This window comes from Dendrobates tinctorius, unplaced genomic scaffold, assembly GCF_039654945.1.
Source record: "Dendrobates tinctorius isolate UK_male_01 unplaced genomic scaffold, ASM3965494v1 ptg000056l, whole genome shotgun sequence".
Taxonomy (NCBI): domain Eukaryota; kingdom Metazoa; phylum Chordata; class Amphibia; order Anura; family Dendrobatidae; genus Dendrobates; species Dendrobates tinctorius.
This window is the reverse complement of record NW_027361724.1, coordinates 7690050-7718036: the sequence shown is the minus strand read 5'-3', so window position 1 is coordinate 7718036 and position 27987 is coordinate 7690050. Positions and strand designations below refer to the sequence as shown.

The 27987-nt window shown below is 42.6% G+C and overlaps 1 protein-coding gene across 3 annotated transcripts in view; it reads left to right on the top strand.

Moving 5' to 3' along the window:
* ZNF385B (zinc finger protein 385B) overlaps positions 1 to 27987 on the top strand; it is an 837627-nt gene that overhangs the window by 178460 nt on the left and 631180 nt on the right. For all 3 annotated transcript variants that reach the window (XM_073577477.1, XM_073577475.1, XM_073577474.1), the window contains exon 2: positions 22566 to 22868. In XM_073577477.1, the coding sequence (XP_073433578.1) occupies positions 22568 to 22868 (301 nt within the window). In that variant the 5' untranslated portion in view covers positions 22566 to 22567. The remainder of the gene's footprint in view (positions 1 to 22565; positions 22869 to 27987) is intronic.

Genomic DNA, 27987 nt, shown 5'->3' with positions numbered 1-27987 from the left:
TCGTAAAACCTAGCCCAGATGCACCAAACAATCCTATTTGTGCACTAGGACAATACTCCAGGATTGCATCACAGATGACAGCCACGTCTGTGATACATACCTCCCATCAACTATGTGTCCAGTAGCTGTGTTACAATTGCTCACTTCTGAATTTAGTCAACTGAGAATCTACTTGTGTGCTTGTTCTTATGGAAAAGTTTTTAACTATTTTGTGTGTTAAATTTTTATTTTTGTGTTCCTTTCAGCTAATTTATGACCACAAAGTTCATCTCAATTTTGATGTGGCCGGTGGTCATGAACCAGCAAAGAGGGGCTCAGATTAAGGCAGATAAAAGAGTTAAACGCTCTTCCGTAATAACAAGCTCATTAATGGATTCTCAGTTAACCCATTCATTAGCCTACAATGTCCAAGTGAGACTGAAGAGCTATTTGTAGATCTGAAGCCTCTGTCACTCCAGCTCTATTCCCCACCCAGCGCTGCCGCCTCTTGCTTGACTGATGGCTTCATTGCTTGAAGTCACAAAGCATAAAAGCTGTCAATCAAGCAGGAGGAGGTGATGCTGGGTGGGAACAGAGCTGGAGTGGCAGAGGCTTCAGATCTAAAGCCTACATATCAATTCAAACATTGATTTCTCAATAACGGAGGAACGGAGTAGCCATCTTATGGTATTGGACTTGTCTGTGAAAGCGCTACATGCACATAGTTTGGTGTGTGAAGTCCTGCTGACAGATTCCGTTTAACTCATTCTGCACCTTGCACCAGACAGTGAAACACAGGTTTTGATAAGAAAATGGTGCAGATATTTTAATGAAACCCAATTACAGAAAATTATCTTTAGCCCAAAATTCATGCATTCAGCGATAATGAGAAAAAAACATTTGATTTTTAATTACTGCTGCCTAACAATTAAATGTCAGATGGCAAGTAATTAGATCAACACATGAGAAACTCCTTTGCTGTCACATGCAGATAATGGTTCTTCTGTGTCTTACTTGTGGTGTTAATGACACATATTTTAATTTTCCGTTGCACAATGTGAAATGAGAAAGTCTAGTTGTAGTTCTCTGTCAGCATTTGCTGACCTCGTCTGTTACCTTATATCACATTTCCAGAGGCATTAAGCTTTGGATTGTAAATTTGTGACATTGAACTGATGTTGAAATTCTGCACAGAAATTTAAAGCGGCAGTGAGTTGTATGTCCCAAGTCCTACTCATACTCCCATATCTCTCTACAGATGTCATTTTAGCTTCTGTGTTATAAGCTCCTGCATTATATTCAGTATTATTCAGTATATCCGTCCATCATGTGATGAAATGTAGGTCTCTCCGTACTCTAGAACAGTGTTTCCGAAAATCCAGTTCTCACGGCCCCCATCAGGATTTCCTTAGTATTGCACAGGTGGTGGAAGTATCATCAAGGCACCAGGAATTCTCTCACTTGTGCAATACTATGGAAATCCTGAAAACCCGACCTGTGGGGGCTGCGAGGATTGGAGTTTGTGAAACACTGTTCTGGAGCATAATAAACATACCGTATGTAAAAAAGAAAAGAATAAAAAAAATTACACAAATTGACCCTCACCTGTCCCACGGTGCCTTCGCTTATTTGGGCTTCCTCTTCAGTGTGGTCACTGATGTGTCTTCACTGGGCCATCTTACTCCTCTTCTGTTATCCTGCGCCGATCAGGCTTTGACGCTATGACATCACAATGCTGGCGTCACCAAAATGCCGGGAGCTGAAAGGCGTAGAAAATGGCTAAGTGAAGACCGCACCAGCGACCAGACTGAAAATGACAAGTTAGGCTTGAGCAAAGAAACAGAAGCCCAGGCTATGAGGTGCTTCCGCTCAGACGCATTGAGGAGCCAGAAGTATGGATGAATGAAAATTTTTAATTTTACAAAACCTAGCAAAGGGTTGCTAGATTAAGACACATTTAAAAAACTTAATAAAACATAAACACAATGCGTTTCGGCAGTCTAGCCTTCATCAGGTGTATCAGTTAGGCTTAGTGAGAGTTAGTTTCCTTTTTTTTTTAAACCCTTCATTTTTAAATCCAAAAAAATCGAGGCCATCCAGCCACAATCTTTTAATTTGGAGTGCAGATGATGGTAGGGATGGGTCAGTCCCTGTCTCCTTCTCTGAGTGTTCTGCTTATCAGATAAATCTCCTGCAGCAGCTTATCCCCAGCTGACCCTTTCACTGCCATCATTTGCACTCCAAATAAGTACATTCTGATATTAGTGCCCTAAGCCACTTAAAGGGAATCTATTAGGTGATTTGTCTGTTGTATAGTAATAGTATCCTGAAACATGGCCTGGGCAGCACTTTCAGGATATGTAACTTTTATTATTGTATGTTTCCCCCTTGTGTTGCTGTAATCCCGATGTCACTGAATGGGTGCAGTCAGACTGTTGAGTTTACTTGGGCGAGGATCGCATCTCAGTCCTCGGACTGGCCATCTGCTCTCCTCACCTGAGAGTGACAAGTGCATAGAAATACATGCTGTCACACTCATGTCAGAAGAGCCAACGGCTAGTCCAAGGAGTGCGAAACATTCCTCGCCCAAATAATTCACTAGTCTGACTGCACCCAATCAATGACACCGCCCTGGAGGGGTGGGCGGGATTATGGGCAGGGGAAGGGGTGAATATTCATCTGCAATTTACATATGCTTGACTTGCTGGTGCAAGATATTAAATTTGTGTGGGATTTACAGCAACACAAGGGGGGCACGTACAATAATAAACGTTAAATATCCTGAAAGGGCTGCCCAGGCCCTATGTCAGGATACTGTTACTATACTAAACACAAATCATCTGACAAATTCCCTTTAAATGTTTTTTTTTTTACAGAAATGAAGACAAATCCCCAAATAAAGTGATTTGCAAAGTTTCATAACTTTCCACGATGGACAAAACTCTTTTAAAAAAATAGCTAGTCTTTAAAAAACATTTTAAATTTGCTTCCTTAAATATGTATTATTAATAAATCATATCCACTATGTACTGCGTTCCATAGATCGCTCCTCGCGCATCAGATTGCAATGATTCAGCCTTCTCAAAAATAACATTATGTTCTAGTGGTTTTTTTTGACCATGACACAAGATGATGATGACGCGTATGTAATAAACGAAGCAGTGAGAAGAACTTGGCAGCTATTAGCAAATATTCTTTCCCGTTTTAATCCCACCATTATTGAGATGCTGTTAAGCGCTAATTAAACAGAAATGCAAATATTTCCTTCAATCTGTTACTTCTATTCTCAATTTATGACATTGGAAAGAGCCGTCATGGCCACGTGTCAGGCAGTTTAGTAAATGTGCTTATTGTCAACCAGCGTAGTGAGATAGCAATAAGAATGGAGCTGTTTACGAGCCGCAGTCATCATTGATATGGGCAGGAAAGGGCTTTATGGCCACAGAGCAGTTATTACGCGTGTTCAATTATTTTGGAGATTCCTTTGCAAAAGAATTAGGACTAGAAATGTTAAAATGTAATTTCCGTTGTGCTTGTCGGATGATTAAAACATCAAGAAGGCTCAACAATTTAACCTGCAAATATTGTTTTATGCTTTAAAGGGAAAGCTCAACACCTCATGATTAGAGTTGAGCGAAACGGGTCGAAAAAATTCAAAAGTCGCCGACTTTTGGCAAAGTCGGGTTTCATGAAACGAAACCCGACCCTAGGATGAGGTCGGCCACGAGGTCGGCGACTTACGCGCCAAAGTCGCGTTTCAAAAGTTTGTTTTGCGCTCTTTTTCAGCCAATCAGGATCCACGGACACTGTTGGCAACGTGATGACATAGGCACGGGTCACCACCATCTTTCAGAAGGGCATGCAAGTGATTGGCTTGCTTTGGTGGGCGTCACAGGGGGTATAAAAGGGCGTGCACGCCGACCGCCATCTTACTTCTGCCGATCTTAGTATAGGGAGAGGTTGCTGCTGATTCTGTAGGGAGAGCGTTAGGCAGGGAAGAAGACAACAAAACTGCTTCTGCTGCTAGCGATTTGGCCTGCACAACACACCAGTCACTGTGTGTGCAGTGCAAGGGGAGGCTATATAGTGGTGTATCAGTGGTGTTGGTTGTTGGGCTGCCTTCTAAGGCTTCCTGACATTCCTGCATTGCTGTTTACCCACTGCTCCGCAAACTGCTTTTTTAAAAGCAATCCCAATTTTTTTTTTGTCCTGCTGAGAAGAAAAAAAAACTGCTTCTGCTGCTAGCAATTTGGCCTGCACAACACACCAGTCACTGTGTGTGCAGTGCAAGGGGAGGCTATATAGTGGTGTATCAGTGGTGATGGTTGTTGGGCTGCCTTCTAAGGCTTCCTGACATTCCTGCATTGCTGTTTACCCACTGCTCCGCAAACTGCTTTTTTAAAAGCAATCCAATCTCCCTTATCCTCTAGTCACTTTTGTCACAGCTGTGCCATCGAGCCTGTCACATAGCGCTCAGATATTCATTGGGCCTCACACAATCCAAAAGTGTCCAGTGTCCAAAAGTGTGTGCAGAGATTCAAAATCTCCCTTATCCTCTAGTCACTTTGGTCACAGCTGTGCCATCGAGCCTGTCACATAGCGCTCAGATATCAGTGGGTCTCACACAATACAAAAGTGTCCAGTGTCCAAAAGTGTGTGCAGAGATTCAAAATCTCCCTTATCCTCTAGTCACTTTTGTCACAGCTGTGCCATCGAGCCTGTCACATAGCGCTCAGATATCAGTGGGCCTCACACAATCCAAAAGTGTCCATCCAGTGTCCAAAAGTGTGTGCAGAGATTCAAAATCTCCCTTATCCTCTAGTCACTTTGGTCACAGCTGTGCCATCGAGCCTGTCACATAGCGCTCAGATATCAGTGGGCCTCACACAATCCAAAAGTGTCCATCCAGTGTCCAAAAGTGTGTGCAGAGATTCAAAATCTCCCTTATCCTCTAGTCACTTTTGTCACAGCTGTGCCATCGAGCCTGTCACATAGCGCTCAGATATCAGTGGGCCTCACACAATCCAAAAGTGTCCAGTGTCCAAAAGTGTGTGCAGAGATTCAAAATCTCCCTTATCCTCTAGTCACTTTGGTCACAGCTGTGCCATCGAGCCTGTCACATAGCGCTCAGATATCAGTGGGCCTCACACAATCCAAAAGTGTCCATCCAGTGTCCAAAAGTGTGTGCAGAGATTCAAAATCTCCCTTATCCTCTAGTCACTTTGGTCACAGCTGTGCCATCGAGCCTGTCACATAGCGCTCAGATATCAGTGGGCCTCACACAATCCAAAAGTGTCCATCCAGTGTCCAAAAGTGTGTGCAGAGATTCAAAATCTCCCTTATCCTCTAGTCACTTTGGTCACAGCTGTGCCATCGAGCCTGTCACATAGCGCTCAGATATCAGTGGGCCTCACACAATCCAAAAGTGTCCATCCAGTGTCCAAAAGTGTGTGCAGAGATTCAAAATCTCCCTTATCCTCTAGTCACTTTTGTCACAGCTGTGCCATCGAGCCTGTCACATAGCGCTCAGATATCAGTGGGCCTCACACAATCCAAAAGTGTCCATCCAGTGTCCAAAAGTGTGTTCAGAGATTAAAAATCTCCCTTATCCTCTAGTCACTTTTGTCACAGCTGTGCCATCGAGCCTGTCACATAGCGCTCAGATATCAGTGGGCCTCACACAATCCAAAAGTGTCCATCCAGTGTCCAAAAGTGTGTGCAGAGATTCAAAATCTCCCTTATCCTCTAGTCACTTTTGTCACAGCTGTGCCATCGAGCCTGTCACATAGCGCTCAGATATCAGTGGGCCTCACACAATCCAAAAGTGTCCATCCAGTGTCCAAAAGTGTGTGCAGAGATTCAAAATCTCCCTTATCCTCTAGTCACTTTTGTCACAGCTGTGCCATCGAGCCTGTCACATAGCGCTCAGATATCAGTGGGCCTCACACAATCCAAAAGTGTCCAGTGTCCAAAAGTGTGTGCAGAGATTCAAAATCTCCCTTATCCTCTAGTCACTTTGGTCACAGCTGTGCCATCGAGCCTGTCACATAGCGCTCAGATATCAGTGGGCCTCACACAATCCAAAAGTGTCCATCCAGTGTCCAAAAGTGTGTGCAGAGATTCAAAATCTCCCTTATCCTCTAGTCACTTTTGTCACAGCTGTGCCATCGAGCCTGTCACATAGCGCTCAGATATCAGTGGGCCTCACACAATCCAAAAGTGTCCAGTGTCCAAAAGTGTGTGCAGAGATTCAAAATCTCCCTTATCCTCTAGTCACTTTGGTCACAGCTGTGCCATCGAGCCTGTCACATAGCGCTCAGATATTCATTGGGCCTCACACAATCCAAAAGTGTCCAGTGTCCAAAAGTGTGTGCAGAGATTCAAAATCTCCCTTATCCTCTAGTCTCTTTGGTCACAGCTGTGCCATCGAGCCTGTCACATAGTGCTCAGATATTCATTGGGCCTCACACAAACCAAAAGTGTCCAGTGTCCACAAGTGTCTGCAGAAATTCAAAATCTCCCTTGTCCTATAGACACCTTGTACCTTGTTTTACATTACTATATAGTTTGTTGGATTTTGTCTACATTTCTACCAAAAATGAGGAAGGCTGGTGGAAGAGGCCGTGGAATTGGGCGGGGGTTGGCAGCTGGTAATGATGGTGTTGGTGGTGGATCTGATGGTAGTGGCAAGAGCAAAATAGGACCGAATGCAGGAGGTGCTAACCCTGCGTCATCGTCTGGCTACATAAGGCCTCGAACGCTTAGTTTTCTAGGAGTTGGCAAACCGCTTTTAAAGCCAGAGCATCAGGAAAAAGTTTTGTCTTACATTGCTGACTCAGCCTCCAGCTCTATCGCCTCCTCTTCTTCAGTTGTAAAAAGTAAAAGCACTGAGTCGTCATTGGAGGCTCATGTTCATGAACCACACCTTTCCTTGTGTCCTTCACCCCAACCAAGATTGAAGGATGACGCAGGCCATACTACTGATTACTCCATGGAGCTGTTTTCACATACCATGCGTGGATTATCAAGTCAAATGGTGAATTACCCAGGCCAAGATGAATCTGACATGGAATGCACTGATGCACAGCCGCTGATGGATGATTCTGCTGGTACATTCACTCAGAGCACTACATTGTCCTCGCAGTGTACAGAGCCAGATTCTGACCTTGATGAGACTCAGGTGCCCCTTCCCGCACACTATACCACCATACACGGTGACACAGAGGAAGGTGCACATGACATAGAAGAGGAGGTGATGGATGACCCAGTTGTTGACCCAGATTGGCATCCATTGGGGGAAGAGGGTGCTGCTTCCAATAGCTCAGATGAGGAGCATCCACAGCAGACATCGACATCGCAACAGCTGTTATCTGGCAGGCCCGGAGCACTCCAAAGACAGGTTCCAAACATCAAAAGAGTTGCTGGACAGCTTGTCCAGAGGGTCAAAAGATCACAGCGTGCTAGGCAGCAAAATGTCTGCCAAAGTAGGAAGAGTGCAGTGTGGCACTTTTTTGAACAAAATCCTCATGATCAGGCCAAGGTTATCTGTAAGAAGTGCGCAAAGACCTTTAGCCGAGGGAAAAATCTGAAAAATTTGAATACCAGTTGCATGCTTAGACATTTAACCAGCATGCACTTGCAAGCGTGGACACAACACCAAACCTCAAGTGCCACATGTGCAACTGATCACAACGAAGGTAGTCAGCAACGCTACATTGTTTCCCCCACTGTAAGCCCACCGGTTAGCACAGCAGCAAATGTTGAGGTGTCGTTGCAAGACCACAGCAGTCAGGGAATCCCACTGTTATATCAACGAAAGACTGATTCTAGGCCATCAGAAAGAACACCAACTCCATCACCATCATCAACCCTCTCTCAGTCCGCCCTGTCCACCGCTACTTCCACCATATGCAGCTCTCAAGTCCAGCTCACCCTCCCAGACACTATGAGTAGGTCAAGAAAGTACTCAGTCTCTCATCCGCGTACACTGGGTTTGAACGCCCACATTGCCAAACTAATCTCGTTTGAGATGATGCCCTTTCGGTTGGTGGAAAGCGCAGCTTTCCGCGAACTCATGGCCTATGCAGTACCACGCTATGACCTACCCAGTCGCCACTTCTTCTCTCGCAAAGCCATCCCAGCCCTCCACCATCATGTGAAAGACCGCATTGTCCAAGCACTCAAGCAGTCAGTGAGCGGAAGGGTGCACCTCACAACTGATGCATGGTCCAGTCGGCATGGCCAGGGCGTTACGTGTCCATCACTGCGCACTGGGTTAATGTGGTGGATGCAGGGTCCACAGGGGACAGCGGTGGTGGGACAGTGCTGCCTAGCCCACGGTATAGGAAACAGTTGGCTGTAGGCATTTGACCCTCCTCCTCCTCCTCCTCCTCCTCCAGAAGCGAAAGCTCGTCCACAGAGCGCAGTCGTACGAGCACTCCATCTGCAGCTGCCACTGTTGCACACGATGTGTCCCCCTATCGAGCAGCTAGTGGAAAGCGTCAGCAGGCTGTGTTGCAGATGATGTGTTTGGGCGACAGACACACCGCCGAGGTGCTGGCCGAGTACTTGAAGCGACAAACTGAGTCATGGCTGGGCAGTGTACATCTTGAGGCAGGCAAGGTAGTTAGTGATAACGGCCGTAATTTTGTGGCAGCCATAGCCCTTTCAAAACTCAGCCACATACCTTGCTTGGCTCACACCTTGAACCTGGTGGTGCAGTGCTTCCTCAAAAATTATCCGGAGTTAACAGCCCTGCTCCAGAAGGTGCGAAGACTGTGCGCGCACATCCGCCGGTCGCCTGTACACTCCGTTCGTATGCAGAAGCTGCAGCGATTGCTCCACCTTCCCAACCACCGCCTCATTATCGACAGTGCAACAAGGTGGAACTCCACCCTGCACATGGTGGAGCGGCTGTGCGAGCAGAGGCAGGCCATAATGCATTTGTGGGAGGATACACGGCCGGGCACTTTGAGAGCAGACATGGAGTTGACAGGTGTGCAGTGGTCGAAGCTGAAAGACCTTTGTAAAGTCCTTCAGTGTTTTGAGGAATGCACACGGCTGGTAAGCGCAGACGACGCCATCCTAAGCATGAGCATCCCACTTATGCGTCTGCTCATGCAAACTTTGACGCACCTTAGGGAGCAGGCGTCTGCAGCCAATGTTGATGAGGAGGAAGAGGAGGAGGGAGTCCTTGATGACATTCAGCCATTGTCTGCTCAGGGACCTCTCCTGGACGAGGTGGAGGAAGAAGAGGAGGAGGAGGATGATGATGGGGATGATTACTTAGGGGAGGAGGATGCATCTCGTGGGGCAAGTGAAAATGTTGGCGTGGCAAGGTCTGGTACAGGGTTTGTGCGTGACTGGAGGGATGTGGATTTGCCAGAAAGTGCTCCTCCACCCAGCACTCGCAGTGCATCATTGACACCGGGAACATTGGCCCACATGTCAGGTTATGCCTTGCGGATCCTAAAAAGGGACCCCCGCATTGCCAAAATGATGAACGATGACGACTACTGGTTGGCCAGCATCCTGGATCCACGCTATAAAGGCAAATTACAAAACATCATGCCACAGGAGAACCTTGACCTAATATTGGCTAATAAACAAGCAACTCTGGTAAATCGGTTGCTTGAGGCATTCCCAGCACACAGCAGCGGTGATGGTTCTCACACGAGCCGTACGGGCCGGGGGCAGCTTGGCAGAGGTGTTCGTGGTGCACACAGCAGAAGTGACGTTGGAGACAGGGGTTTCATGACAATGTTGTGGACTGATTTTTCAAATACCGCTCACACAACTGGTAATACTGCATCGATGGAAAGTGACAGGAGACAGCAGTTGTCAACTATGGTAACAAACTACTTTTCCTCCCATATCGATGTTCTCCCACACAGGTCATTCCCCTTTGACTATTGGGCCGCTAAACTGGACACCTGGCCTGAATTGGCCCAATATGCCTTACAGGAGCTCGCTTGCCCAGCTGCAAGTGTGCTATCGGAAAGAGTCTTCAGTGCAGCTGGATCAATCCTGACAGAAAAAAGGACCCGTCTGTCAACCCAAAATGTGGATGATCTAACCTTCATTAAAATGAACCACGCATGGGTTTCCAAGGATTTTGTCCCACCTTCCCCTGATGACACATAGGGTGACAGAAAAATGGCTTGCTTTGGTCCACCTCTTCCTGGTACTTCACCTATTTCGCCTTTTGCATCAGCTGAATGTCCAACATCAACATATGCCACTTTCTAAAACTCCCTAACTGTGCTGCCTCCCCCCCCCATGGCCGGGGTCACCACCTAGCGCACGACACCGTGCGAGTGCCGTTGCCCTGGACAGGTGGGTAGGCCGACTCTTGGGCCCCCCTTGCTTGGGCAGGGCCCCAGCATTTGCAATCTTTACCTCTCCCTGCTCCTCCGCTGTGTAATCTGGGCCGTCAAATCCATACTGTGCCTCACACCGTCTGAGCCTGCCTCCTGAGACATATATTTTGAATGTGTACGCTATCCATACATGTTATCCGGGGATACGGTACCCTTTCTAACCTTTGTGCAATCACGTGCAATCCATACTGGGCCTAACACCGTCTGAGCCTGCCTCCTGAGACATATATTTTGAATGTGTACGCTATCCATACATGTTATCCGGGGATACTGGTCCAACTCCGCTCCCTCCTGTGATAAGCAGCTTGCTGTCAATAGACAATGTATATACAGAGCCTGGTGTGGGTGGGGTTAGCTTTTTCAGCTCTGCTATAAGCTAAATCTAAAAACTCTGATTGTGTCAGAATGGCTTCACCCAGTAAACTAAGTGATACATTACCTACATTACACTGCTCTCAGAGGAGGTAGCAAAAATCTGCTGACAGATTCCCTTTAAGTATTTCACTTTGCCACTTACTTTAGTAATATAAAAAATATTACTTCACATTTATGATATGTGTTAAATGTTAGATGAATTTACTCTTCAACCAACTTGAGACCAGTCAATTATCCCTCATTCCTCACCAGTCATATATGCAGTTTAGAGATTTGTACAGTTTCATTCTCGTTTGGATATTCGAATGATTTTTGCACCTTTTTTATGTTACCTGGGGCCTAGTTTTTTTGGGTTTTTCATCTTTTCTTGTTTTATTTTTAGCAACATTGGTGGGAAAAATAAAGGAGTTAAGTGCCCATTTTTCACATTTTTTCTATTTTTTTGTGGCACAAAGGACAACTAAAATAAATTATAAGATTTGTTCCCCTTTCTGTAGCATGTTATTTATTTTTCACATTGTATTTTTTTCCATAACATTATACAATACCTTTGGGGTGGGGGGTTTCAATATTTAAATACAATTTTTTTTTATATATAATTATCTCTGTAACTGGTGTCGGTATATTAACCCCAGTTACAGGGGAAATTCAAGCTGCTAGCTGCATAGTAGATATGCCTGTGTTTCTGAGTCCTGGCAGCTCCTTCTCCCTCTCTACACCCAGAAATCACGTGATCACTTGGTCTTGAAAAGAAATCACTGTCAGTGTCTCCAATTCTACATATACATTGCTCTCTTTCATCACTGTGTATACAACAAGTGGGAAGGCAGAGACGGTAATACACCTCTTCGCCTTCTCAATGGGAAGTCCTTCTGTGTCTGACAGCTTGCTCCCTGTTCCTGCAGTTGCACGCTCTTGTGTAGCTACTATAGTTGGCAGTGACATTTTAGAATGTCACTGCATACTAAAAAGTGGACCACCACCCAGGCATTTAAGCTATGGAGGGTCCAGAAGTAGTTCTGTTACTACTGATGAGTCACCAGAATATCATCCATGTTTTTACTATAGTACATAGTACTAAAAATTACTTTTACATAATTTATTCTTTTTAAATTATATAGTATTTTACTACTATATAATTACTATTACATAGTAAATTACTAAAAATTACTTAATTACTTTGCTTAGTATACAATTGGTCAGGGCATTATCAAGCAGTAGCTAACCACAGTAAGAGTATGGAAATACCAATTTTTTTGCAATGGATATTGAAGGGGATGTGCTTCAAAATTTACACGCTAGAATATTCAAAACGTTCTTAAAGTGGTTTTGGATGTGCAGTTTTAAGCAAATCCTCCTCAAAATCCATGTCAAACTAAGTGAAGTGAAAATGCACAAAAGTCACATAAAACTATGTCGAAAAAGAAGTAGAAAACAAATCGTTATATTGTGTGTTATTTATTAAGTCAAAAAAATAAAATAGAAACATAGCAACCCCAAAATTTAAATATTGCTGATCTCTGTGCTAAGTAGACTGAATAACAGTAGTAATTCATTAATAGTAATTAATATTTTTGTATTAGCTTATGGCCATTTAAAGGGAATCTGTCACCCCATTTTTGGCCTATGAGCTGCAGCCACCGCCATCAGGGGCTTATCTTCAGCATTCTGTAATGCTGTAGATAAGCCCCCGATGTAACCTGAAAGATAAGAAAAACAAGTTAGATTATACTCACCCGGGGATCCAGTCCGGTCCGTTGGGTGTTACGGTCTGAATGCTGTAGATAAGCCCTGATGGCGGTGGCCGCAGCTTATAGGCCGTAAATGGGGTGACAGATTCCCTTTAAAGTGGCCGCTGACCAGGTGAGACTTGGCCGTGATGGTGTTGAAAATCACACTGACATGCAGTTTTACAGCAAATCGCTGAGGTTTCCAAATAATACTTAGTGAAAACATAGTATTGGAGCAGAAAGGCTTTTTACCTGCAAAATCTCTCATGTAGCCATTACTATGATTTGCTGTAAAACCTTTTTTCTGCCTCAGTTTTTGTCCACATCATGATTTTGAAAAATAATATAAGGGGAATATATACAAGAATGACAGTATATAAATCTAAGGTGTAGTGTTCTCCTTGTGGAGAGTGACAAACCTGACATGCCAATGTAAGGAGTCTTATGTCCTGCGATGCTCCTCTGGAAAATTAAATATGCAAATTGCCTCTTCAAAATTGTTGGAATTAGCAATCTTTAAAAAGTCAATATGAACCTTTTAACGAGCCTTTCCACATTACTTAGGATAAAAGCCAAACCAGAATCTCAATTTGTAGATACATGTTGCGGGGTTTTGCCCCCTCATCAGTGCAATCTATGAGATCTGATTTGGCTGTATGAATGCCTTCTGACTAGGATCTAAGAGGTAATGTTTCTCCTTGTGGAGAGGGACATGCCTGGCAGAGGAGCATTACATGCCTTGTAAGCCTCCTTACACTGGCATGCAAGGCATGTCATTCTCCACTAAGAGAAATGTTACACCATAGATCCCAGTCAGAAGCTTCTCATACAACCAAATCAGATCTTGTGCTTTGCACTGATGAGGGGAAACAGTCGGAAACACGTGTCTGCAAATTGAGACTGTGGTTTGGCTATCATCCTATGCCATGTTTAAAGGCTCTTTAAAGGGTCGATATTGACTTGTAGGATTGCTATTTCCAATAGGTGGCACTAGAGGTCAAGTCCACTTCCTCTCTGAAGAGTCAATTTGAGTAATTATATCATATTTTTATTATTATGCTTTGTTATAGTTTTTGGTAGTGTCTGGATATTTTGTTTGCAATTGATATAAAATAAAATCTTGTAATGAGCTTTACTCACCATCTGTCTTTCTCTTCTACAGCAGTTTTACTTTGAACTAACATCCTCTCATGGTTGTCCTCAGTGACTCAAGATTCCCTTTATTAACACATATTTCATTGTTACTTAATGCTTCTGTTTCAGAAATAAATCCCATTTCACTTGACTAATGAGATGCTTTGCTGGTTATTAGTCTTTAATGTTGCTAGTTCAAGCCCTTTTAGTAGATATTTTTCTTTCCTGATTTTTCTTAGATAAAAGCCATAATTAAAGATGTAGAATAGATTAAACTATGTAGCAGGGTGAAACAGCAAAGAGTTCAAAATGGAAGTCTTAGAATGATGGTATGGTAAGACTATGTCGCACCTATTATTTACTTTCTAATTGTTAATTTTTAATCAGATGCTCATTATCATATGTACTTGCGTTAGTAATACTTCTCTATGAAGTAGATTGAACATATTGATTCTTAGTGATCACGCTTGTTCCAAATCATATCCCTGTGATATACGCTTCAGGTAAAAGCTACTATTGAATACAAAGGAACACGACGGTTCCACTCACTTTTAGATGTTGGGCTCAACTCAATTTTCACTATTGAGTTGATCGGTCCTGGAGCATCCACATAAGAAAGAACCATAAATGATAGATCAAGTGGCATCGTGGACCAGTGTCCGGTCAATGAGGGATCACTGATAAAAAGCTGCAACTGGCAATATACTGAGTGACGCAAAACTGGTGAAACATACATTGTGCAACGCATTTCAAACTTGGCACAAAGTCATTATCAGGCTCGTAAAAAACAACAACATGGCGCAATCTAAAACACTTTAATAATAATATTTTAGATTGTGCCACATTGTAAGGTTTTTTTTTTTCGGATCCTCAGGAAGACCTCATACTGAAGTTGAAACCTGTTTCTCAGTGCACAAAACACTAATTGCAATTTCCACTGTGGGTTTCACCACCTTCATGTTGCTCAGTACAGCACCAGTCGCAGTGTTTTATGTGTCACCCTGTATTAACCAGATACTGGTCAAGGATTTCCCTAGATCTGTTGTTTATGGTTGAAGTAAAATCAAAGTTGGATCCTTTATTGAGTTCAATTACATTTTTTTATCTTGGATATACATGGAGTTTATCCAATATTATGTGTTGTTATGTTATCTGTAACATTTTTCTAATGTTAGAGTAACAAAAGATTTTGTTTTAACCATAAAAAATCAAATCAAAATTTGGTACTTGAATACCTCACACCTGGCTTAGTTCACAATCCCCTTTATACAAATTGTTTTTTGAAAAAACTTGCCTTTTTGATGACGTTGGACAGGGTAGAGGCGTCTCTTTAAAAGGAACACAGACTTCAAGATTTCTTTAACATTTGGGAGAGTGTCATAGAATTTTTACCTTACCACATTCGTAAATCCTTACAAGATAGTTTTTGAGAAACCACATGGTTTCAGTAACAGCTGTTGATGGGAGATTTTCTGAAAATGTTACCTTAGTTTTCCACTACAGGTTAAAGAAAATCTGTCAGCAGGAATTTGCTAAGTAAACTAAAGACATTGTCATTGTGGCATTGTTACATTGATTAAAATGATACCTGGGGTGAAGAAATCTGTTGTGGCGCCCCTGAGGGTTCAGTCGCCACAGAGGTACTGCACCTCCTCCTGAGGTGTGGTGCCCCACCATCCAGATAAGGTGGAGACACCTTGACCACGCTCCAACACCTGCATCTCACACAACATAGTAGTGTAGCAAAGCACCCTTTGGTGGCTCCCTGCTTGGAACACGAAGCGTGCTGGGAGGCGGGTGGAGTTTAGTTTGCACTCAAAAGAGCGGGAAGAGTTTAGGGTTTAGGCAGTCAGGTAGTCAGTCAGTCTGAGAGAGGAGTGAGAGAAGATCCCCGGAGAGGGATGGATGAAGGAAGTGCTGCAGCCGACCTCAGTGATCTGGGTCTGCTGGCACAGGGAAGAGACATTAGAACGAAAGCCTGAATCTCCATATGAAAGAAAGGATTTTTACGGAACGTAAGGAGAAAAGGAGGACTAAGGATTAGGGTTAGAGGCGAACCCTTCCCAAGTTCACAGCGCAAGGCCGGGGTCCAGTCCCCGAGGTTGTATGGGTACTAATGGTCCTGCAGCAGACACCGGAGGAATAGAAGTAGTCACCACTTTATTCCCACACAAGACTTGGGGGCACAACAGCAACGATAGTGAGCCGGGAATTAGTAGCAAGGAGTCCCCGAAGCAGGCCACGGCTATCTGCCGTACAAGTAGAGTTCATAAGAACATCTGACAGGAGGAACCCCAGTGTAACTCAGTGCTGGAGTACTTCATTTTAAAGGCGCTATAAGAGGAGACGTTCAGAAAAGGCACATGTTGGCGGAGTGTTGGAAGGGAGTACTTCATCTTGCCTGGAGGTTGACTGAGCTCCTGACCCGGAGGACACGGCACGGATGCGGGCACCTGTACCACAAGAGACTGTGAGTAAAGCTTTGGAACTACATGCCCTGGTGTCCTCCACTTATTCCAGCGTCAACCTACTCAGCACCACTACATCCCCTGCGCCTGACACTACACCATCTACGTGCCTGACACTACACCATCTAAGTGTCACTTCACCTACACTGCCCTGGGACTACAGCCCTGCCTGTGGAGGGCTATAACATCACTGATGCACCCCACCATCTGTCCCAGAGGATCTGTCTGCAGCGTCGGCTTAACATCTTCATTGCCAAACATCACAGGTGGCGACACGAATCACTTATAAACTTTCATCACCATAAGCACACTGAAACAACCCCTTTTACAATGGAGCCCCAGGGCCACGGACTGGGTCACCGCTGCCGTGACAACTCCCATTGAGATCAAGCGGCCTGGTACTGAGTACCCCACTGCCCTGGCGTGTGAGGGCGCTCCACTGTCTTGTGTAATCAGTGTTAGAAGTTTTCAGTTAATGAGAGGCCTGTGCTCCGCGGTGTGTTAGGCGTCAAGTTTCCCCCACTGCACAGGAATAATCTCAAGCCGTGTCCTTTGCAGTCCCCCATTCATCTCCAGCCGGAGAGGAGGCTGCTCAGCAGAGACGTCGGTCCCAGCACCTTGCCCAGTCTAAAGCTAGGCGTCTGGTTGCTTCTGGTTCTACTATTGTAACATGCGTGAGTCAGCAGCAAGCAGATGCTCCTGGGACTAAGTCCTGCTTTTCCCCTACTGAGCATGCTCGTGGGACGACCTCTCATTGGAGGTCGGGGGTCACATGCGCAGGTCCGGTTCTTGCTCAGATTGGTCCACTACTGGGAAGGTCCCGGAAGGACGCCACTATAAAAGAGCCGCATGGCTGCTCGGCCATGCGCTAGTATAGACTCTTATGCTAAAGGTGTGTATGATGACGGATGCATGTATCTGGTGACTGACTCATTGGAAACCCCTACCCTTGGTTGTGCCTGTTGTTAGGGTCTAGTGGTTAGAGTCAGCGCCTGTCAGTGGCTAGGCTTTAGGCCACAGTGCTCCAGGTCAGCACCTCACGTAGCGCCATATTGCGCCATCTAGCTCAAGGCACATAAGTGCCGCATCTACGGCGACGCCGAGTGCTGGTGAGTCTAGGGATCCTATATCTTGGGGCAGAGTCCTGTGACTTTACACAAGCGATCACTTCGCCAAGCTCTGTGAGCTTAACAGGCTTTGGTGATTATATTTGGCGGTAGTGCGGCTCTGTGAAGCAACAGAGTCCGCCTCGTACACACCGGGTGATGTTAACCCACGTGTGTTTGCTTATTACACTGCCATATAGTATCTGCCATTACCTAGCTGCAGTTTACCATCTCTGCACGGTGGACCCCGGGCTGCAAACGCACCTTATACCATCTCTTTTATTCGGTGCGTTCCGCAAGCCCCTAACATTGTGGGACTGTAGGCAGAGTCTTATCTTCCTGCGCTAAGCCAGTGAAACCAAGAAGAGACCTGCCCTCAGGCCGCCCACAAGCACAAACAGTCTGTCTCTTTGATGAGGAACATGTTTGTGCTTCGATGCGCCCTGTGGGCAGTTTTCTTCTTGGTTTCTCTGGGTTAGAGCAGGAAGATTAGACTCTGCCTAGAGTTCTGTTCACGAGCATATCATTAACTGAAAACTTCTAATACTGATTACACAAGAACCACAAGACAGATTTCTTCACCCCAGGTATTATTTTAATCATTGTAACAGCAGCATCATAACAATACCTGTAGTTTACTTACCGAAATACTGCTGACAGGTTCACTTTAAGTCTGTGACATGGAGATACAAAGTCACCATGAGGATGACATCCTGTACTATTATTTCTTCTACAATCACTATAATTTTCCTTGATGAGAGAGAGAAGGAAGCATGGGTAATTGTTGTTATTGGTGTTCATTTGAAGCCACTGTATAAGCTTGCCTTATTGTTGATTAACCTATTCCACAGCAATTTATATTTCTACATTGACTTTCATTAAAAATATATTTAGAATCGTTTCTTCTTAGTCAAATCAAACTTTTATTACGCCTTTTCTTTTCTTTATATACATTATATGATTTTGCAATCCTAAAAATGTTAATGCAAACATTCTAAAAAAAAAAAAAAGGTAAATGGGTTGGCAAAAGAATAGGATTTTTCTCAGTGGTTGGATGTTATATGTGAAAATTAAAGGACAACTATACAGTACTCCTTGGGGTTTAATGTTTTTTAAATAAATATGCATAAAAATAAAATAACCTCAAATGAATCCAGTATATAGATGCATTGAAGTGCTTTGAAGATATTTGTATATTGAAGGGCTTGACCCAACTTAACAGAAACTATCACCTATCCACTGGATATGTGATAAATAAGCTACTAATCTCTATGTGTCCAACTGAACTTGAGAATGGGGTATAAAGTCCCTCGTTTGAATGGAGTGGTGATCACATGTACACATGACTTCTCCATTCACTGTCTATAGGTTTGACCGAGTCGTGGTGCACATCCATGACCATAGCTCCATTCAAACAGAGACTTGTTCTTGGGCTTGGTGGGGGCTCATTGGTTGGGCCCACCATTTCATCTAAGGGGACTTGGTCTCATACATTGTACTCTACCCCCTTTTGCTTAAACAGAATGTATAAAAAGAAAATGACTTATTGTTTAAATCAGGGGTTTATGTTAAAAAAGAAGTCTCATCAAAAATTTTGTTCCACAGTATGTCATAATTATGTATATGCTTGAAGACAAAGGATTTTTCCGGCACTGGAGATTTTTCCATAAAAAACATCATCTTTCTTCAAAAAACCTTCATGGTTAAAAAACAATACTTGAGGGGGAAGCCCCCAACGCCTGACGCGTTTCGGACCTGAAGCGGTCCTTCCTCTAAGGCATACAGACATAAAATCAACAATTCCTTTATATGTTCTCAACCATTGCAAAAGCACATGTGATTAATTAAGGAGACCACTTCCATTTAACTATTTAACAACCAGTATTATTTTCATAGAATGTGGTCACACAAAAAAATGCATGTCACTATTATAATACCGCATAAAGTGCATATGTGCATGCTAATTTCATGTGCATATTAAACAAATAATCATATTTAAATACCTCGCTTATTGTGAACTGGTAAGGTTGACTAGAGATCTACAAACATTAAATTCTAAAAACCTTTTTTTTTCATATATGGATACAACAATATAAATACAATGTACAAAAATCTCCTGAATTTGTGCAGATATCTCAACAAAAATGCACGAAAAATATTCTACAATAAAGGTTTAGAATGTGATCTAAAAAAAAGTGCATAATAGCACCTAAATGCCGCAAAGAATATACACTGCTCAAAAAAATAAAGAGAACACTTAAACAACAGAATATAACTCCAAGTACATCAAACTTCTGTGAAATAAAAACTGCCCACTTAGGAAGCAACACTGATTGACAATCAATTTCACATGCTGTTGTGCAAATGGAATAGACAACAGATGGAAATTATTGGCAATTATCAAGACACCCTCAATAAAGGAGTGGTTCTGCAGGGGATGACCACAGACCACATCTCAGTAGCAATGCTTTCTGGCTGATATTTTGGTCACTTTTGAATGTTGGTTGTGCTTTCACACTTGTGGTAGCATGAGACGGACTCTACAGCCCACACAAGTGGCTCAGGTAGTGCTGCTCATCCAGGATGGCACATCAATGCGAGCTGTGGCAAGAAGATTTGCTGTGTCTGTCAGCGTAGTGTCCAGAGGCTGGAGGCACTACCAGAAGACAGGCCAGTACACCAGGAGATGTGGAGGGGGCCATAGGAGGGCAACAACCCAGCAGCAGGACTGCTACCTCCACGTTTGTGCAAGGAGGAACACTGCCAGAGTCCTGCTGAATGACCTCCAGCAGGCCACAAATGTGCATGTATCTGCACAAACGGTTAGAAACCGACTCCATGAGGATGGTCTGAGTGCCCGATGTCCACAGATGGAGGATGGGGATACGGAGCCATGAAGACAACTATGGGGATGAGGAGCCATGCAGATAAGGATAGGGATGAGGAACCATGCATACAAGGATAGGGGTGAAGAAACATGCTTTCCAGGATAGGGATAAGACAAGGATGGCGATGAGGAACCATGCAGACAACTATGGGGATAATGAGCAATGCAGAGAAGGATGGGGATAAGTAGCGATGCATGCAAGGTTAGGGATGAGGAGCCATGCAGACAAGGATGGAGATGAGGAGTCATGCATACAGAAATGATGATAAGTAGCCATGCATACAATGATGGGGATGAGGAGCCATGCAGACAAGGATGGGGATGGGATGAGGAGCAATGCAGACAAGGATAGGGATGAGGAACCATGCATACAAGGATAGGGATGAGGAACCATGCATACCAGGATAGGGATAAGGAGCCATGCAGACAAGTATGGGGATGAGGGGACAATGCATACCCGGCTTAAATCAATACGTTTTTCCAGTTTTTCATCTCAAAATTAGGTGCCTTGGCTTATACTCGAGTGGACTTATACACAAGTATATACGGTAAGTATTTTTATACACTTAATCAGCATTCCAAAGATATTTAGGAGGTATTTTAAAATATAAATTTTGATGAGACTTTTTTTTATAATTACCGTATATATTTTTTATTTTGTTTTGTCTTTGGTTTTATATCACGATCTATTAAAAAAATATATGACAATTTTCTCAGTAGCGACTACAACAAAGTAAGGAATCCTACTTCTTGTTCAGCACGTGGATATTAGCTGGGATAGATTAAGTTAGACTCAATTTTTTTAAGGAACCCTTCTCGATTTCTAAGCTGAGAATACTCCCCAAATAGCAAAAATCATTGTGAAGGTAAGGGGAAGAGGTGAGCTGCAACATTAGAAGCTGTGAATGTTGGATCCTGTGCTATCTACAGTATATGTAGCTTTTTCAATAATTGTAATCCTGTCTGTGTTGATAGTGATACTGCTGAAAAGACTTCTGTAAAGATCAGGAAGTGTTAATGTAGTGTGAGACCTAAAGGTCAGCATGTAGAATGTAAAATTTGATGTTAAAAAACCCTTTTTAATTAAATGGTATGGTGGCTCAATGGTTAGCACTGTTGCTTTGCAGCGCTGGGGTCCTGGGTTCGAACCCCACCAAGGACAACATCTGCAATGAGTTTGCATGCTCTCCCTGTGTTTGCATGGGTTTCCTTCTGGTTTCCTCCCACATTCCAAAAACATACTGATAGGGAATCTAGATTGTGAGCCCCAATGGGGACAGCGATGGTAGTGAATGTAAAGTGCTGTGGAATATGATAGTGGCATATAAGAAATGCAAAATAATAAATAAAAATATTGAATCAATAGCTCGTTTACTGATTACACATTCCCTTTGGATGAAAATCATCTGAAATATTAGATAGGTGCCATTTAGAAAAATGCCTCTGTGTCTATAAAACACAGTAAACCCTTTTTTCAAGTCCTCATCAACTCGTTTCAGAACATTAAACTAAAGAAGTGCTGATTACCCTTTCTTTTATTTTCCATTACCGGGGTTGTTGACAGTGAATCTTTGGGCTTTCACACCACATTTGTGAGTTAAGCATTATTCTTTCACATCCACAATGTTGCTTATTACCGTTAAATCATGACATTTCAATCTGTTATTGGTTTCCAATGTAGGTAATCAAAGGGTTTCGACAGGAACTAATTTAGCACTGGTTAATATGTTAACGAGTTCTTAGTAATTAGTTAACTATGATACAACCATTCTAATAATAAAAAGAATACTAGAACGTGAGTTTAAACTATTACCGCCTGTGTATGACCTGCATTATACTGTATATGGCTTCTCTGTTTGTTTTCTGCTTACAAAAGTTCGGGTGTTTTGTGGAAATATTTTGGGGGTAGCCTGAATTTAATATTTAAAACTTCATGAAGCAAACGAGTACAGCAGAAAAAAAAGAAAACTACTCACCTCTCCCTGTTCCCCCTCTGCAACATCATCGGCACCGGCTGCGCCAAGACGTCAGAGCTCAGACGCACAGGGAGAATGATGGAGGAAGGAGCTGACTCCTTGTTCCATCATTGATTTGAACTATATCTGTATCCAGATGCAGGTGAAAGTATAATTCTAGGCAGGGGGAGGCCGGTACTGGCCTCAGGCTCCATAGTGAGTTTTCTAGCAAGAAAAAGGTTCACACCCATTGAACCAAAACGTTGCTGCATGGGCTCATAGCCATATGGGCTATTAAAAAAGCACTTTATTGAAAACTACTATGGTGTGCTGCTTTCTTTTTTGATGGACTATCTATCAATCCCATATCTATCTATTCAATATTTATCTATCTATCCATCATCTGCACATAGATCATGTAAATGAATGTCATCTAATAAATAGGTACACTGTATATACGAAACCTACACTTCATTAAATTCTCTATCATTTTGCTATTCATTTGTTAAATTAGTGTTTTCATTAAAGAAATATTTTTTTTTCATTTTGCAGGTATGAAGCGGTCTTTGAGTCCCGATTACGGGCAAGAAAATGGAAGGATGAGCACGGCAATGTTTTTACGATGCCTTGAGGAAAAAGTGACTTGGACAGACAGGACGGACTGCCCGTTCTCTAATGAAAAGAAAAAGATCTTATATTCGTTATGTGAAGTGTGCAACATTCAGCTGAACTCTGCCGCCCAGGCACAGATTCATTACAATGGAAAGTCCCATCTAAAAAGAGTAAAACAGCTGAACAATGGAAAGCTACCAACAAACACATCGTCTGGATCTTTACTGGTCAGCACCACTGGAGGTAGGAGAAATACATTACTACTCATAAGTAATGCCTTGTAACATTTCTGGGTGCAAAAACGTTTGGTAAAATTAATTTGAAGTGATATGTATTTACCAGAACTAAAGTATTACTGAAATATAGTGTAATTGCTCTTTATGTATAATATCTATAGATGTCAGATGTCACATGCGGGATCTATTCTACATGTGAAACAGGCGTTTGATCTATTCTTGTTTCTATGCTGTGTACGATTTGCTAAATTTAAAGGGGTTTTTCCACAAAAAAAGAACATTTTAATTTAATCACTAGGTCTTAGAATAAAAATAAGTTCAGCATTTGGATGTGTTTAAAAAAAATATTCCTGTGCTGAGATAATCTTATAAATGTGCCCCTGTGTAATTTCGGTGTCTGACTGTACAGTAACATGTTTACTTCCTTACACAGGCCGGGTGAGTTCGCACTAGCACCGTGATTGTACAGGAGCATGGTCTGATCATGCTACATCTCCTGGGCCGGGGAGGAAGGAAAAGACTATGCAGATATCACAGCAGGAGATCACAGTTGCTGATTTTTGTAAGGAAAAAGATTTTCCTGCCTAGTTAAAAACTTGTTTTTCCTTGCATAAAGTATCAGCTGTGATCCCGTGCTGTAATGTCTCTATACTCTCTTTTGTGTCCTCCCCTGCCAAGGAGATGTGGTATGATCAGACCATGTTCCTGTACAATGACAAAAAGACTGACTGGCACTTCCAAGCTAATGTGAACAGGTGCCGAATAGGAACAGCTACCTCCATATACAATAAACAAAAAACAAATTTAGAGAGATATTCACATTAGACACGTTAGGGCCCATCAGTTTTGAGACCACCTTGTCGTTGGTTGATGGGCATGCATGAATTGGCCAAATTATGTGCTAACCGTCTCATTTTTTCCTAGTATTCAGCAGCCGTATTGCGATTCATATTTCATATATTTCACACTGACCTGCTTTAGCACTACAGTGCATCTTTTTTGTTTATTTCATGTTCCTGTACAGTCAGACTCCGAAATTACCCAGGGGCAGGTTTATAAGATTATCTCAGCACAGAAACATTTCTTTAACACATCCGATTGGTGAACTTATTTTTATTCTAAGATCTATTAAATAAAATGTACTTTATTCGTGGGAGAGCTCCTTTAAGTCTCATTCTGATGTCTGTGTTACATGATGGGAGTAGTGTCCATGAAGACCAGTCTGGTGGTGGGTCTTCCAACAGAAGTCAACATCCACATATAAGCCTATGAGGCTGTCAAGTTTGGGTCAGGAGCCCCAGGGTCAGTCTCTTCATCACGGTCCATACTGTGGTTCAGGGCCATCTGAATGAGACTTTAGCACAACATTTTCAATTTCTGATTCTGATTTGTACTTTAAAGATGTCAGCAAGTGAGCTAATTGTGTTTTTGATTTACGTCTTCAAAATTTTTTTTGATCTATTTGCTTTAAATGGGGCATTGGCTATGCAGATAAAGGAATCTATTGCACTTTGGTATCATAGATTTTACATTTCGAAGGGACTGACCAGGTTACTTTTATGGTACTGGGCAAGGATTATATTGCTTTTTGAGTATCAAAACTGGAGTTGAGTGAATCTCCTGAAATTCTATTTCTGTTGCGAAATTCTCTTTGAATCAAATAAATTATAAGCAAGACAAATTGTCCAGGAAGGGATGAAAAAAATGAAACCATTTGCTCACCACTCCTCAGCGTTCCCATACCTGGCCAAATGCTAATGGTCCTCACCAAGTCAATCCTTCCAACCCCAACCTTCCTTCTGGCCGTTTCGTCTGTTCACTAGGCTCCACTCTATGACAAGCAGTCCCATTTAGAACAACACACGTAATTGACGTTAAGCTCCACGTGGGTGGCATGGGGACTAGTGAATGGAAGACTCAGCTGGAACGAAGTTAGAATAAAGAAGACAGAAGAGCCAACTGAAGGACTGGCTGCGGTGGGAGAGTTATGGGAAAGAACTAGGAGAGGTCAGTAAATATTTTTAGAAACCCTTTCCTAACCTTCTATAATGTATCAAAATGAAGACCATCCGGCTGCCATTTTGCTAGATTTTCCGAAAGCAAATGGTAAAAATATTTGGATTCTGGTGTATTAAATTTTTCTTTTAGATTCAAGAAAAATTAAAGTGGCTCCTAATCGATTAACTTAGCTCTAGTCAAAATTCATGTGGCATATTTGGATGCGAAACATTTGCGAACAGTAGAAGAACAAGATCTATTAATTGTTGGTCATCTGTTAAAGTGGAAAAGCTTTGGCTGTCTTTATACCGGTAATGGGGGCTATAGGTATACTACTGTGAGTGGGGCAGGAGCTGGTTGTGTCTCGTGTCCCTCTCTCAGAGCTGAATGTGGTTCTTGATCCTCTTTCATAGCTGGATGTGGCTTTCAACCTCAAAAAATGGTGGGGATCTCTGCCTTATAACATTGCGTATAGAGTTTGTAGTAGAAGGACAGTAATCCTACTTGCAGACATAACTCTATTCACTGATGTCTACAATAGTGACACCCCTCTGACTACTTTCATGCTACTTATTATTTTTTCATGGACATTAATCCCTGTTGGTATATATATCGAACGTTGGTTTCTCCCCTTTGGTATATCATTCAGTATAGGGGCACCTGAGCTGGACAAAAGCTATAGCAGGGTAATCATCAGTTAGAACAGATCCAGGAGCAATTCGTTAAAAAAAAAGTTGTGCAGACACATTTTTTTTTGTCCAGCTAAAAATAAATATTTCAACTGGATCTGTTTTTTTTTAACATTCAAGTCTATGGAAAACTGATCAGTTAAATATTCATCAGTATTTCTTTCATTTGAAAAGGATCCGTTATTTTGCTTACTGGATCAGTTTCAATCGGAACAAAACTGATGGCTATTTAACTGATCAGTTTTCCGTAGACTACATATAATGTTAAAAAAAACGGATCCAGTTGAATTCAGTTTTTTTTTAGCTGGACAAAAAAAGTTGTGTCTCCACAACTTTTTTTTGCTAATGGTTTGCTGCTGGATCCGTTCTAACTGATGATCACTGGACATGTGAGCATAGCCTTAGTATACGATCAAAGAAACTCTCGTAGCTTTTCGAGTTTTGGTCAATGCGGCAGCTCATTTCATCTGTCCTTTTACATAGTCACAACCATTATCCAACACGTCATGTCATAGGTAGAGATGAACGAATTTGTTCGGATTCGGTCCCGAATACGATCGGATTCGAATATTGTTTTTGCAATATTCTTCGAACACAGCCAAACATCATTAGAGTCAATGGGAGTAGAAATTACCGAATATGTTCGGAACCAAACATAAGACAAACATTCGGCACGATTAATGTACGAATATGGCCTGAATATGTCAAAATAATCAGTTTTGGGGCCAAAATCTGAACAAATTCGCTCATCTCTAGTCGTAGGTGATGCTCTATGTGATTGGTGTGTGACTTGTGTTCTTCTTATATTTGACTAGTGTGCGGTATGTATTTTTTAGTGCAACGTTTATGCAGTATGTTCTAATGTGTGCAAATTATACACATTTGTATATATTTTTATTTGTAGCTTTGATGGCACAAGAGGCCTTTGCAATCAAAAGTTTAGGAGCTCAAACACACTTCTTGCATAGTGGACCATGGCTTTTTGGGAGCAGACTCTAAAGAATGAGCTGTTCTTCAGATTTCCTCTATGGGAATCAATTTTCTACCCCGAATAGTGACTGCTGGCAACAATTGACGTTAAGACAGGCTGAAGTTCAGTATCAAGGCAAAAGACAGAGGCGTAATCATGTATAAGCCGGGGTCAGATCAGACACAACTCTTGCAGAACTTTGATTCAGGCATGCGGTCAGAGCAGGCAGGCAAGGTAGAAAAGTCAGGAGTCAAGTCAGAGATATATATAAACAGAGAAGAACTTTTGCCCTGGCGCATATGGAGGATGAATGCAGCGCGTGCCAAGCCAGATAAATGGGTGACGTCCTATAGTATGAGAAAAATGGGTTATACCGGCCCAGTGTTTCCCACAGCAAATTTTTTCCATATGCCAGCTGAATGGAGCCCTATTGATGCATTCAACATAAGCGCTCAGTGTAAACTATTCTCCTTTAAATACTACATCAGATAATCAGGATAATGTCAGCTGAGCAGCGGGCGGCCCCATGCTGAGGATATCCAAGGTCTGCACGATGCCAGCTTCAGCAGTGTATCATATTCTGTGAGATCTTCTAGCCTTCCATTTGCCCTTGACTGATAAATTTGAGTTTAGCTAGTTACCTAATGTTTGAGATATGCAAACTCAATGCAATGTCAGGACCTGCAGTAAAAAAGAAAAAATGTTTGTCCTGCAGGAGTAGGATAGTGTGTGTAGGTCGCTGCAAAGGTCGGCATGGTGCCACGTGGAGATTAATCTAACTGTAAGTGTTCCAAACATGACTTCCACTGTGAAGCTGACAGTTCACATTGCTGTCATTAATCTACTTACTCGGCACAATCAGAGAACACACAGGTTATGCTGCAACACTTTGTCTTAGGAAAGTCTTAATTTGCTAGAAAAGAACAAGGGATTGTGACATCAATATTCATATGAGCTTTTCTTACATTCTGCGGCAGAAGCCACATCTGAGATGTTTTAATTGCTTCATTAAAGAGTAATTGTCATTTAATTTTTATTTCATAAATCAATAGTTCACATGAAAATAAGCAACTGTGTAATATACAGTATCGTATCTTATCTCCTCCTGGACAGATCTTTCATTCTCATTTAATGGGTAAAATCTGTATTGAGGACAGATTTTTCCAATATTGAGTATCCCCCATCCTCTTGAATTCTGTGACCCTACACAGCTGATTTTCCACCACATTCAGAACTTTTATACGGAACTTGAAAACACATCTCTTCAAGAAAGCTTACAGCCTTCAATGACCCCCTGCTACCCCACCACACCACCACCAGAGCTGCCGCAACCCCCCCCCCTACTGTCTCCTTCCCCTTTATCTTGCAGACCAGAGGTGGACAATTAATTTTTGCAAGGGACCACATGAGAGACTGAGACGTAATTTTGATTGTTATTATTGTTTTATATTAATTTGTATCACTTAATC